Source organism: Diabrotica undecimpunctata, chromosome 5, assembly GCF_040954645.1.
Source record: "Diabrotica undecimpunctata isolate CICGRU chromosome 5, icDiaUnde3, whole genome shotgun sequence".
In the NCBI taxonomy this organism is placed as follows: domain Eukaryota; kingdom Metazoa; phylum Arthropoda; class Insecta; order Coleoptera; family Chrysomelidae; genus Diabrotica; species Diabrotica undecimpunctata.
Window position 1 is genome coordinate 45,040,080 of NC_092807.1, and position 14,268 is coordinate 45,054,347.

The window sequence follows — 14,268 nt, forward strand, 5'->3', positions numbered from 1 at the left end:
ATTGTTGTTATTTAGGTTATGGACTATCTTTTCTTTTATTTGTTTTATTATCAATACTGCATCTGCTATAGACTGCCCTCTTGTAGAACCTTGTTGTTCTTCAGCATTAGTGATTTGCCTTTTTAATTTATCCTTAAGAATACTCGTGAAAAGTTTCGTCGTTGTATTTAAGAGGGTTATTCCTCTATAGTTTTGTGGGCAAGTTTTTTGCCTTTTTTTAAATATAGAGATTGTGATGCTCTTATGCCATTCCTCTGGTGGTTCTGTGTCGTCTAAAATTTTGTTAAATAGTTGTGACAATTTACTTGCAAGTTCAGGGCCTCCATATTTTAAGAGTTCATTGGGTATACCATCTGTTCCAGGTAATTATCTGAACAAAGCTTTCAATGAGTAAAAATTTTTGTGATTTTGGTAATATTTTATTTGACTCTTTATACACATACAAGATTCCTACGTGTTTAAGTAATTCTACGTACAATAAATTTGGACAAAAAATAAATTTCGAGTACAATACTCAAGTGTTAAATGTTAAGTCTTCAACGATGGTTTCTGCCACACCAAGGAAAAAAATGTTTGTGGTTATTGGAGCAAGTTGACAGGAACAGTTATTTATTCCCTAAAAAAATATTTTTATTAAATACATTATAAATATTAAATTGAAAGTTAAAATAAATAATAAATAGTATTTACTTTATTATACATATAGTATAATTTTATAGGTCAACATAATTTTTGATTTAGTTATACAACTTTATATGTGTCATAAAAAGTTTTCCGGCATCGGAATATCCTAGATCATTTAGGAGAAAACTATACTCAGTTTAAACGCAGTTAGAAACGAAATTAAACGAGAAACTATGTATACTATGTCTAGTTTGCTTTAGAGACATATAATCTTATCTGGACTTAAACATATATTCCTTTAAATGAAAAATTACCAATCAGTTCCAAATCCATTATAAGATTCTATACTTCTCAATGAAAAGACATCCAAAATACACACACGTCGAGTGCATTTTTTTTTAAACTTAATATTTATTAATGTTCTGAAGCTATTTTCTTGTGGCATTTTAAATTAATTACTATTTAAATGGGAATAAGCCACAATTAAAGGTTAAAATACGTTTATTGATTTCCGAAGTGGAAATTGAAACATCAATAAACCTATTTTAACCTTTAATTGTGGCTTATTCCCATTTAAATAGTAATTAATTTAATATTTATTGTTTTAACAATCTCAAGTTAAATGCCTATAGCCCAGTCTGGTTATGCAAAAATTATCGATTTGACGGCAAATTTTTTCTCAGATATCTGAATCTTTTAACGCATAGGTGGGGGTTACTAGATGGCGAATAGGTGAAAAAGTACTCGTTTTTTTACCTTGCGTTTTTTAAACAATAACTTATGGTCACAATTTGATTTTCTGCCTATAAGTTTTTCCCTTATACTTTACATAAACAATATTTATATCATTCTTTTATATCAAGAATATCTTTATTTTCCCGTTTTTAAATTAAAATTGATAAATAATTAACATAATAAAATGTTATTAATAGATTTGCACATCGAGAAATTACCGTCTTTTAAATTTGTGCGAAAGTTCCCCCCAATCGGTCAAATAGTTTAAAAGTTATTTAATTTGTTTATCCCTGAGGCTAAATATTTAAACTATTGAACTTGCTCTAATAATGATGTTAGACACACTTAGCAAATTTCATAGGATTCTTTAAGACTTAAACCATCTATAAAGTTAAATGCATATTGCGTTTTCATCGAAATTATTTACAAAATAAACGTTTGAAAAAGATGTATGTTTTTTACTTATATACAATTGTAATAACTTCTATATTTTTTAAGCTACAGACTTGTACGTAAAACAATTGGATAGCTGGTAAAAATACTCACATTTAAAAAAAACCTATGACCAATAGGAACGAAGTTAGGGACTATTTAAAAAAATCATATCTCCAGTGTTTATAAACATTAAGAAGTAAAATTTGCACAAATTTTGAATAAAAATCTAGACTTATAACCTTTATCTTAAACTTTATATTGAAACTTATAGCTATAATATTCATCCAATTTTTCGAAACTTACAGCCCTTGGATGAATGAAAGTGGAGGGGATAACTATTTCAGCTCCGCTTTTTTTTCGAGATCGGAACTTCAAATTGAAACACGCAGGAAAAATTTACATTATCTCGGCTTCCATTTCAGTTAGAAGCCTCCTTTTTTAATCTGGGGTATCTCGTCGAAATATGAATAACTACGTAGTTTTCACTGGCCGGAAAATATGTAAAACCTTGGAAAAATGTCCATTTGAAATTCACCGTAAAAACTTAATTTTTTCTTTAATTTAGCTGAAATAGTCTGTCGCAGTATTAATATTAATGACATAATTTTCACTTCTCCGGAAATCTCGGAAAATCCCGGAAAATCAACATATATTTTTTTTTCATTTTATGTCAATGATGTAATAATACTTATATATTTTACAAATTAAATTTCAAGTAATTTTTTACACATTTTAGTATTATATTTCTTATATTAATTATAATTATGGTGATTTTCCCGGATTTTTCGAGATTTCCGTAGAGGGGGTGAAAACTATGTCATTATTATTAATACTGCGACAGACTATTCCAGCCAAATTAAAAAAAACGTAATGTTTAAAGGTGAATTTTAAATGAACTTAATTTTTGCGAGGTTTCCCATATTTCCCGACCTGTGAAAACTATGTAGCTATTCATATTTCGACCAGCTACCCTAGATTAAAAAAAGAGGCTTCTAGATGCAATGGAAACCGAGATATTGTTAAGTTTTCCTACGTGTTTCAATTTGAAGTTCCGATCTCGAAAAAAGAAAACGGAGTTAAAACAGTTATCCCCTCCACTTTCCTATGTCGATTTTTCGAAAGTACCTTCGTTTCGAAGTAAAGATGGGTAACACACTAAATTTTTAGGTGTTGATACAGCAACACTGGCGCAGTTTATTGTATCAACTCAGTGTGTCAACACTATTGTGTCATACAACACAGTAAGCCATTGACACTACGTGAAAGTTTGAAACCTTCCCTAAGCTGTAACATCTGTTTTGCATTTACTTAATAGCTGTGCGGACTGACCGAGAGTTGATCTTTTCACAAATAAATCCTTTTTGAGAAGCACACAAAAGGATAATAGATCAGACAGGTTAAAAACTCAAAATGTGTCTGTTGATGTTTGATTGATGAACTAGTTAGATATATTGCGACGTTGTCAGTTTTTTGACAGCAGTCCGAGATTTGGCGAATGGATATACCATCACTAAAGTTAAAAAATGATGTAGTTACGTGATGGAATTTCACATTTGATATGATTAAGAGAATTTTACAGATGAAAAATGCAATCATATCAACATTGGCAGTTTTAAATAGTTCAGCTACAGAATCTGTTGGGCCTCTACAAAACGAAGACTGGACTATTGCTGAACAGTTCATTAAAATTCTGGAAATTTTTAATTTAGTTACAACTGCCATAAGTTCCGAGCAAAAAGTTAGTGCTTCGTCAATAATATTTTATTACAAACAAATTACGAAACACATGAATTCATTTGACATAAATACAATGATGCCGCAGGTTTAAAATATGGTAAAAAATCTGCAATTTGAACTAAAACAAAGATTTTCAGATATAGAGGTTTCATAGACGAAAGACAGTATCGCAAAGCAGTAGAAAATTTGTACAGCAAGGTAGCCAACACAAAATTACCCACACAAAAAGAAAACGAAGAGGAAAATATTGAACAACCAATTCAAAATATACCGTATAAGGAAGATCTACTTCAAAATTTATGGAAAGATTTTGACAAGGAAGTTCAACAGCACCAACAATTAAGCAAGCATTTTACCGAGAAAAGATAGCTGCGGTATAACCCAGGATCCTCTATTGTGGTGGCACCAGAGGAAGCACATTTACCCAAAATTATACCAAATTATGAAGACTAGGCTTTGTATTATGGCTACATCTGTCCCGTGTGAAAGGATATTTTCTAAAAGCCAGACAGATAGTCAACGAAAAGCAAGAGAGATTAAAGACGGATAAAATCTCTTAAGTGATTTTTTTAAGTTATAACTTAAACAATAACGAATAATGCGAATAAGTAGGTGTATATTTTTTTACTTTAAATTTTTTGTTTTGTTGCGTTAACCTAGATTTAGATTTTTTTATGTAGGTATCTTTATTCTTTCTTTAGCGTTTAATATCTCTCCACTGATTTGTAAGTTAACTATAATTATTTAAACTATAACAAATTTAAACATAATTTAAACAATAACAATTTTAATTTCAAATTTTGTGTTTTGTTGTTTGGACCTAGATTTGAAATTTTATTTATTTGTTTTTTTTATAATACAGTTTTTTTCTTTATTAATTATTTTATCTGCATAAACAGAAATATATTCAAATTTATTTTTTAAGATTTAAAATTATCTGTAGACACCGTAAAAATATATAAAACGTGGCAACCAGGTAATATACAAAATAGTCAACGCAGTTGAAAGACACTTTCGTTTCGGTGAGATTCGAAAACTTTAAGGCACAACTTTCGTGTTCTGTCTCTTTTTGTTGTATCTTGTATCAAATCGCACTATTGCGGTGAATTGCATTGCTCGGGCCGGAAACACTCGGGGTGTTACGACGCTGTTACTGTGTCATGACACTTTATTGTCGCGGTGTCAATACACATGACGCATCCTAAAGTATCAGCACAAAAGTGTCATATCACACAGTGTTACACATGACTATTTCGAAGGGCTGGAAGTTTCGAAAAATTGGATGAGCTTTATAGCTATAAGTTTCAATATAAAGTTTAGATTTTCATTTAAAATTTGGGCAAATTTTACTTCATAATGTTTATAAACAAGGAAGATAAGATTTTTAAAAAAATACTCCCTAACTTGTTTCCTATTAGAAAGTATTTTTATGTAATGTGAATTTTTTTACCAGCTATCTAATTGTTGTACGTACAAATTTGTAGCTTAAAAAATATAGAAGTTATTACAATTGTTTATAAGTAAAAAACATACCCCTTTTAATATTAAATTAAATTAGTGCAAAAAAACTGCTTTTTTTCAAATATCTCCGTAAATTATTTATCAATTTTAATTTAAAAAACGGGAAAATAAAGATATTCTTGATATAAACAAATGATATAAATATTGTTTATGTAAAATATAAGAGAACACACTTATAGACAAAAAATTAAATTGAGACCATAAATTATTGTTTAAAAAAAAATGCAAGGTAAAAATACGAGTACTTTTTCATCTATTCGTCATCTTGTAACCCCCACCTATGTCTTAAAAGCTTCAGATTGCGAAAAATTTTTCGACTTTTTTCCAGACTGGGCTAGTAGTATAATCTTTAAGTGCACATCAAGTGGTGACTGTTTACAATTTATGTATTAACTTTGTGGTACGTGCCCTAATTTATTGCGTTTATGACTTTTGGAGACTGGATATCTAATTTTTACTTAATTTATTATTAGATTATTCTAAGCAGTATCTAAACGAAAAAGGGTCATTATTTAATGACAGACAGGCGTATTGTGTAATATTGTATTTAGTTTTTAACCTACCCGTATACCGAACAGATTAAAAGTAAGAAACGTTTTATTAAGAAATTTGTTTTCAATTCAGTTGGAGGTCAGAAGGTGTTAAGTGAGTCTACATTGTTTTATTGCTTTAACAATGGCTCTTCGTAAAGAAATTTTAGATTTGTCACTCTTCGATACGCCTAAGTCTTTAAACATAGACCCAATACTACAAAAAGGTAAGGTTTTATTACTAAATTAGAAATTAGCAGAAAATATAAGTGCAATTACTGCCTTTCTAAATTTTAGTAAAAAAACATTTTTAATATTAATTATTTTGGTTAATGTCTGCTTCTGTTGTAACAAGAATATCTTACAGGTGCAGATAAAGAAATCCTACCACATCAAGAACTTAGCGATAGATGTGGCCAAGATGCAATCATCAAACCAGCTACTGTTGCAGAAAAAAAGCACTATAATCAAAATTCTATGGTAAGTGCTGACCTTTGTAAGTGACAGCGATGATTCAATAAAGGATAAAGATTATCAACCAGATTAAGATAAAAGTGGAAGTAGAATTCCTGCAATTTTACCAGCATTGTCAGAAGATGTTCCAAGTACATCTAATGCTGTACTAGGTTCCGTAGCTAATATAGTAAAAGGGACTATAAACGCCAATTCTCTAGTGACCAAGAGAAAAGTTGTCAATAAAACAAAAATAAAGCAGACAGAAAAAAAAGGACACGAAATGTTCTTCACTGGAAAGCGAATGAGAGAAAAAGAAGCTTTGCCGGTGGAAAGGCCTATGTTTGTAAGAAGGGTAAGAATGTTCCTTGCAAAACCTTTCGTGCGGAAAAAAAAAGTTTCGTGCGGAATATCTTGCCGCATAAAATGTAGTTCAAAATTATCTGAAGTTCAGAGGAAAGATATTTTCAAAAAATAGTGGAATGATACAGCAGACCATAATATCAAAAGACAATTAATATTATCTTGTACTCAAACGAAACCTACAGAACGACATAGTTCGCGCTCAGGAGATGAATTTACACTAAGAACAAATAAAAAGGAAAATATAGTTAAGATTTTATTTCACGTACAGGCAGCTTACGCATCCGTTTATACGTATTTTGGCCCAATAGGCCTCATCAGAAGGGCTTTCGCAAACGCTCTGAACGTGAGATAAATCTTTTCTGTCTTAGGAAGCAACTCTAACATGGCTTCGTATAGACGCAATGTAGCGACATCTGATAATAAAATCGTAGACTAATTTTCGAAACAAAATTCAAGAATTCCGCTTTAATCTGTGCCTTCTAAAAATTGCAAGGCAAAACAGACGTTGATAAAGATGTTAAGAGAGACATGGGGAATCTAAAAATTGCATTCCACAATATATCTCCTCAACTAAGCAAAATTCTTAGCGAATTGGTTTCTAGTACTCCAGTACATTGGGTTTATCGATTAACCTTGGGTAAACCTTTACGTTTTAAGTTCAAAGCTACCATACATTTCCAGCGTTAAAAAAAACTTTTTTTTGCACATAGTAACAAAAAACATAATTATGTGGTTACTAGCAAAGTTTTTTAATATTCTTACTCTACAATTCTAAGTTACGGTAAGATCAATAATGGTTTTAATAGATAATATATGGTAGCTAATTATAATTTATTCTCTTTCAGCCCTGAAGAAGCCAAATTAATTCTCTTTGGCGAAAACGTTCGGCGAAACAATTGATACTCTATTAAAGTCTTTCTTGCAGATTTCCCCAATATTTAAGAGTTTACTATATATATATATATATATATATATATATATATATATATATATATATATATATATATATTTATATATATATATATATATATATATATATATATATATATATATATATAATTATATATATATATATATATTAATTTGGGTAGTTTTTCCGAAATGAATTCAGATTTACTCCAACCGTGTACAAGTTCTCAATCCTGCCAAGAAAACAGTAATGGACAGTGCTGTATTGTGTGCGATTTATTAAAATGTGGATTTTCAAAATTTAAGTTTCAGGAAAAGTGTAATATTATATCTGCTGGCAGGCCAAAACCATTACTGGAAATTCAAACCAAGTCGACGAAATGTACAAGTTATTTTAACAAAAATATATACGATTCCTTTAAGTGGTTGACAGGTTGTAAAACTTAATCGAGATTATTTTGTTTTCCCTGTATATTATTTAATATAAGTGAGAAAAACATGTGGAATAGTACAGGTTACTCAGATTTAAATAATTTGCACAAATCTATAAAACGACACATTTTAAGTAAAACGCATTTAGAAGCACTTATAAAAGAAAAGACTTTTGGGAAAACACGAATTGATCACGCTCTAGATAATCAGCCTAAAGTTAGTCACCGCATGCACAATGAGCAAGTAAAAAAATCGTGAAATATTTAAGAGACTGATTCACATTACATGTTTCTTTGGAGAACATGAACTTAGTTTCTGAGGGCATAATGAAAATTATGAATCTATAAATAGGGGAAATTTTGTGGATTTAGCAAATTTTTTATCTGAAATGACGAACTACTAAAAAGTCATTAAGATCAATCTACTGTATTTCGAGGTACCTCGAATAGGATACAAAAAGATTTGATCAAGTCTGTGGCAAATATTGTTCTGCAAAAAATCAAAGACGAAATAAAAGAAGCACAATTTCCACTGTTCTAGATGAAACAACAGATATCGTCAATTTGATACAATTGTCGGTTGTTCTGCGTTACATCAAAAATAATGGTGAAATACAAGAACGATTTTGGGGATTTTTGGATATAACTGCAGATAGATCGGCAGAAGGTATATATAGACATGTTTGTAATATATTTAAGGAACTGGACTGTGGTTTCAAACTTGTCGCTCAAAGTTATAATGGAGCTGCCGTAATGGCTGGGCACCTGGAAGTACTTCAAACCAAAGTTAGGGAGAGGTTTCAAAATGCAATTTTTGTGCACTGCTTTGTACACTGGCTAAATTTAGTTCTAGCGGAATCAGTCGCACTCAATAAAACTTGCAAAGTATTTTTCTAAATCTTGAGCGGAATGGCTGCTTTCTTTTCTAAATCGTCCAAAAGGACACATGCTTTAGTTGTCATTCTTCAAAAAAGGTTCCCTCGAGCAGCTCCCACCAGATGAAACTACAATGGGGGTTAGTAAAAACAGTTTTCCAATGTCGGCAATCCCTAATATAGTTCTTTGAAAGCATTTTGCGATATAAAGACCGTTGGGACCCTAAAACTGTGAATTCCTCAAGAGGTTATTTGGAACTAGTCAAACGAGATTTTGATTTTAATTTTTTGCTTCAAGTATTTTCTAAAATATTTCCTTATACAGACATTTTATTTGATATATTGCAGACTAAATCGAATGATATTGGATTTTGTATTAAAAAAATTAACGAACTCGAAGTCCAAATCAACAGACAGAGAAAGCAATTTAATATAATATGGCAAAAAACTTGCGACCTCGAAGAGGTGGAACCCAAGAGAAAACACATTAGAATTGACGTTGTAGGCGACAGAAAAATATCTTATAATCGACTTTTTTGTAAAACAATAGATTATATTTCCCAGCAGCTTAAAAAAAGATTTAAAAACCTTTGTGAGTTAAGATTTGTGAAGTTATGTAACTTCAATAAATATGCCAACTTTAGATTCCTGAAAGAGGCTTTTAATTGTCTAAAAAAACATTATGTAAACTTTTTTGACATTCTTTCCCTGCATTCCCAACTATGCGTTTTGTATGCCTTTCAACACTCTGTACAAACTGATACTAGTTCTAAAATGCTGACATTTATTAAACAAACTGAACTGAATGAAGCATATAGTGAGGTTTCAAAATTATAAGACTTAGTGATGACAATACCTGCTACAAGTGCGTCTGTAGAAGTTTTTCTGTACTAAAGCGGATTAAAAACTTTGTCAAATATTCTACAAGTGAGGAAAGGCTAGCTAACTTAGAGATTTTATCAATTGAAAAAGAACTTATTAAAAAAATGTCTAAAAATCCCAGTTTTTATGAGTCTGTCGTAAACGAGTTTGCCAAGGATGACAGAAGAATAGAGCTGCACTACAAGTAAAAAGTAAGTCTTTTTATAATTTCCTTTAATTTACATCCCTTTCTTCAAATGCCACGGCACGCCACTGTTGTATACTCATAAGGCTAAGATGACTTTTTAGTCACTTGGTAATTTAAAATAATTGACACTGTTTAAGGGTGATCCATTAACCACAAATATTATAATTACTATATAAATGGGAATAAGCCACAATTAAAGGTTAAAATACATTCATTGACGTTTCAATTTCCACTTCGGAAATCGTTCTCAAAATACAAACATTAGTAAATTAAACAAATTTTGTTTTTTTTTTAATTTATATTAATTGTGGCTTATTCCCATTTAAATAGTAATTAATTTAAAAATGTCACAAGAAAATAGCTTCAGAACAATATTAAGCCATGTTTTTTTTAGCTTGTCTTATTTTATTTCTAATTATTCACCTACATGTACTAACTGATAAATTATACTGTAAACTAAAACCCAGCGTCTTCATTACAGGTATAATAAATTTAATTATATTGTTGTATCTGTATTAGTTAAAACAAAATTCCGTCTGAGTAGGATGTAATTCTAAGTAATTCTAATTATGACTCTGCCTTCGTAACAATAAAAGCGACAAAATACTTTAAATATTAACGCCCGGTTCCACCAACGCGATTTAAGTTAAAATTTGATCATAAGAAACAATTTTTACTTAACTTCGTACGAGTTTCGTTCCACCAACTAAAAATATTTACTTAAGTACAAATATTTTTTCTTAAGCTTAAGTCACCTACCATGAAGACTTAAGAAAAAATTTTAACTTGGAACATGCATTGAAATTCATCTTCACCTCACTCCTCCTCCTCCACCTCACTCAATTTAACCTCACTTATGTGTCATATATTGACACATAAGTGAGGTTAAATTTCTTCTGTTGATCGTCAATGTAAGGGTAACTCGCATTTCTTCGGTCTAATTTGATTTTTAATTTTTATATTCTTATTTAATCTATAGTATAGTATATCGTAGTATAGTGATCTACAATATAAAAGTAGGTTTTGTGTTAATAGGATTTTTATTTTTTATATTTTTTGTTGTTGTAAATTCCACCAAAATGTATAGTATAGTTTATCCTGTATATATAAAGGGTGTTCCATAATAAAATTTAGTTTTCAAATGAGCCTTATGCCGACCCTGTGCAATTGTATGAAGTCGTACCACTTCCGTCGCCTCGTAGAATCGTGCGGATTTAAAGAGAATTCATTGTCAGTATTGTCGTAGCCTTATATGCTATAGGCATACTTTAAAGGCGATGATTCGTTCACCATAGCTCATCGTCAGTTTTGTGAACACTGAGCTAATGAGAGTCCACGAAAATTACACCAGAAGCAACTCCATTCTAAAAAAGTGACCGTTTGGTGTGGCATGTCTGCACACGGAATAATTGGGCCATATTTCTTTGAAGGTCCAAATGAACACAATGTAAGTGTAACCAGCGAGCGGTATGTCGACATGGTAAGAAATTTTCTTGCGTCCCGAACTACAGAATTTTCCGGGTTATAATGAAGACGGCACCTGGTTCCAACAAGATGGTGCCACATCACATACAGCCATTCTCTCGATGAACGCGGTTAGAGAATTGTTTATGAAACAGAGTTTCATTTATTCAAAAACTAAATTCCATTACGGAACACCCTTTAGAATATAGCGTGTGACTTTTAAAAGATGGATCTGGGCGTTTTGGATTTCGATGCGGAAGATTTATTTGGTCTTGATGAGTACAATCAGATGGAAAATCAATTGAATGAAGTAGATGAGGTAGATAATTTGGTTATAAGAATCCCAAGACAAGTCAAACGCATAACCTATTTTAAGACATATACTAACAAAAAATTTTTTGAAAGATTTCGATTATCGAAAAATAGTGCGTGTGAAGTATTATCTCAAATAGAAGAACATTTGCAGTTTACTAGTGCAAGGTAAGACAAATGTAAAATTAAATCAGTTTAAAGGGCTTTACACTAAAATTTTTGCTTGTTTCAGAAATAAATTTTCCATGAACCAATTTTTAATTTGCCTAAGAGAATAATCCAAAGAAGGACATTTATTAAGCCTAAGTGACATCTTTGGACCTTCAAAGTCATCTGCCTGCAGAATTGTTCAACGGGTTACCCCCTTAATAGTATCACTGACACCTCGCTACATCAAATTACCAAACAATGTAGAAGAACTCCGGGAGCAACAAAATAAATGGTATGAAATAAGAGGATTTCCAAGAGTGGTTGGATGCATTGATGGCCCTCATATCAAAATAACATCACCTGATAAGATTGTTTATTTAGAAAGTCACTGAACTTTGGATTTTCCAAACAGTGACTGTTTTACAGTTTATAATTTCTGGGATCGTTTTATCCGGTTCATTTTGCGGCTGGAACGGTCCTCCACCTGTTTTCAATCTATTTATTTTTATAGTCGCTGATGCCTGCCTCTCCAATTGTTTTAAATTGGCTCAATACTTCTTCAATTGGTCTTTAGTTCGAAAGGTATTTAAACCTTTCGAATTAAATTCAAAACTTAATTTATCCCATGCCATGTCTTTATCTTTGGCAGACACACCGTTGGTTTTTTTATTTTCAATAATATCCTTGTATTTGGATACCAAAGATATTAATTCTTCCTTTTTTTGAGTAGAAAAGTTAACTCTTTTGTTGAGTTTTTCCATGCTTTAAAACTATTTTACTTCTACCAACTATAACTATTTTACTGACAAAAAACAACTATTATCTTGACCTTTAAAGCTATGTATCACTAGATTTTTAAAGTATTATATTTATTTCACACTAACTACAAAATAAAATATCAAAAATAACAAGAACGCAGATCACGAGGTCACAATATTTCTTCTTTTTCTTCTTTTTTTGTTGTTTCTGTATTAATAACAAGTCAACAATTTAAGAATTTCTAACAATTTTGCAAAGTTGGTATTTCTGAGAACTTAAGTTTTTTCGTGGTTAAGTTAAGTGAAAACTTGTATGGTGGAACGCAAATTACAACTAAGAAATTTTTTTGACTAAGCAAAACTTAGGTGAGATTTTACTTCACATTGGTGGAACCGGACGTAAATATTTTAATACTTACTGCAACATATCATCTGAAAAACAGACAACACTTAAGTGACCGTCAATGTCGTTTTCTGTTAATTGCCTCATTTGGATTGTAACAGAATTGTCGAAAGCTCCTGAAGATACTAGTCGAACTGTGGTGGTGTCGCATGCTATCGTTTCTGCGTATCTTCCTAAAAAATAAAAAAATATATGATAATCTGTCGTCATAAGGGGTGTATTTTCAGTAAAAATTTCAGTAAAAAATTTCAACAATGTAATCAATTAATTTACATTTTAAAGTATGTACCGAACAGTTATATTGTAAAGATAATGATTTATCCGATGCGTAATCCATTTAATCTAGTACAAAATGTATGTAAGATACAAATAAAATCGATCTTAACCTATCCTTTATTTTGTCAAAATTATAACGACGTAACTCATTCGACAACATTAGGAGATGAACCAGTAACGTTAATGGCTATTCTAGATGTCCTCAAAAATAAACATCCTGCGTAGTGTTAAAAAAAGTCTCCATTCACAATCCTTTAAAATTAATATGTCATAATAAATCAAATATTGATGGAATATTTCTGCGACTGATTTTGGAGTTTACAATTTTTACCGGGTCCTTTTAAAGAATCACCGTATAAAGGATATATTAACCTATAGATGTTATAGTAAGTTTCGTCACCATAAATATATCCTACATCAGTTATATATTTTTAAAATTGCTTAGAAAGGGCGGAAACCGGAAACTAATAAATTAAAATAAAATTAATAACTTAATTAATACTCCAGTCGTGAGAGATGAAAATGCCACTCAACCTATAAAAATTTTACGAACAAGCTCAATTTTGTGAGCCTGTTGCCTGTTTTGCTACCATATCCATTATTTACAATGCATTGCTTTTCATTTGATGGTAAATGACCCAAATTCACTGGGCATTTTTTAGGTGAAGAAGGGCAATGACCAGTGGTACTTGGCGCTGAATTTATATTTTAAGCTTAATAAAACTAATACGTCGCTAAAAAGTTTTAAAAAGAACTGTTTTTCTATACATGTAAAATAATAGTATCCAAATTTCATAATTTAGTAGAGTAAACTTGCCTGAGGTTGGATCAGTTCTTCTGCTTAAGGTGCCTTCTCCATTACTGAAGGTTGGCTATAACTACAGCAAATTGCTCTCTGTCTTGAGCTGTTCTTAGTATCGAATGTGTGTCCATGCCTGTCCAGTCTCTTACATTCTTCAACCAGTTCAACCTCTTCTTTCTTCCATTTTTTTTCCATTATAAGTCGTAGGAAGTTGTATTTTTCTCCTCTGTAAATATGTAGTCTGTTTCTCAGTACCCATTCGTCTTAGCACCTCGTTGTTGGTCACGTGCTCTGTCCAAGAGATCTTCAGCATCCTTCGAAAAACCCACATCTAAAAGGCTTCTATACGCCTCATACTTGTAATTTCGAGAGTCCATGTTTCTACTCCGTATAGCAGTATGGAATAGATAAACGTTTT

The 14,268-nt window shown here is 31.1% G+C and overlaps 1 protein-coding gene across 3 annotated transcripts in view; it reads right to left on the reverse strand.

Annotated features, from left to right (window-relative positions):
* Window positions 1-397: 397 nt before the first annotated feature.
* The window catches only part of LOC140441284 (corticotropin-releasing factor-binding protein), a 447,599-nt gene continuing 433,728 nt past the window's right edge, over window positions 398-14,268 (reverse strand). For all 3 annotated transcript variants that reach the window (XM_072531901.1, XM_072531902.1, XM_072531903.1), the window contains 2 exons: window positions 12,789-12,945; window positions 398-616 (listed from right to left, as the gene is read on the reverse strand). In XM_072531901.1, the coding sequence (XP_072388002.1) occupies window positions 610-616; window positions 12,789-12,945 (164 nt within the window). In that variant the 3' untranslated portion in view covers window positions 398-609. The remainder of the gene's footprint in view (window positions 617-12,788; window positions 12,946-14,268) is intronic.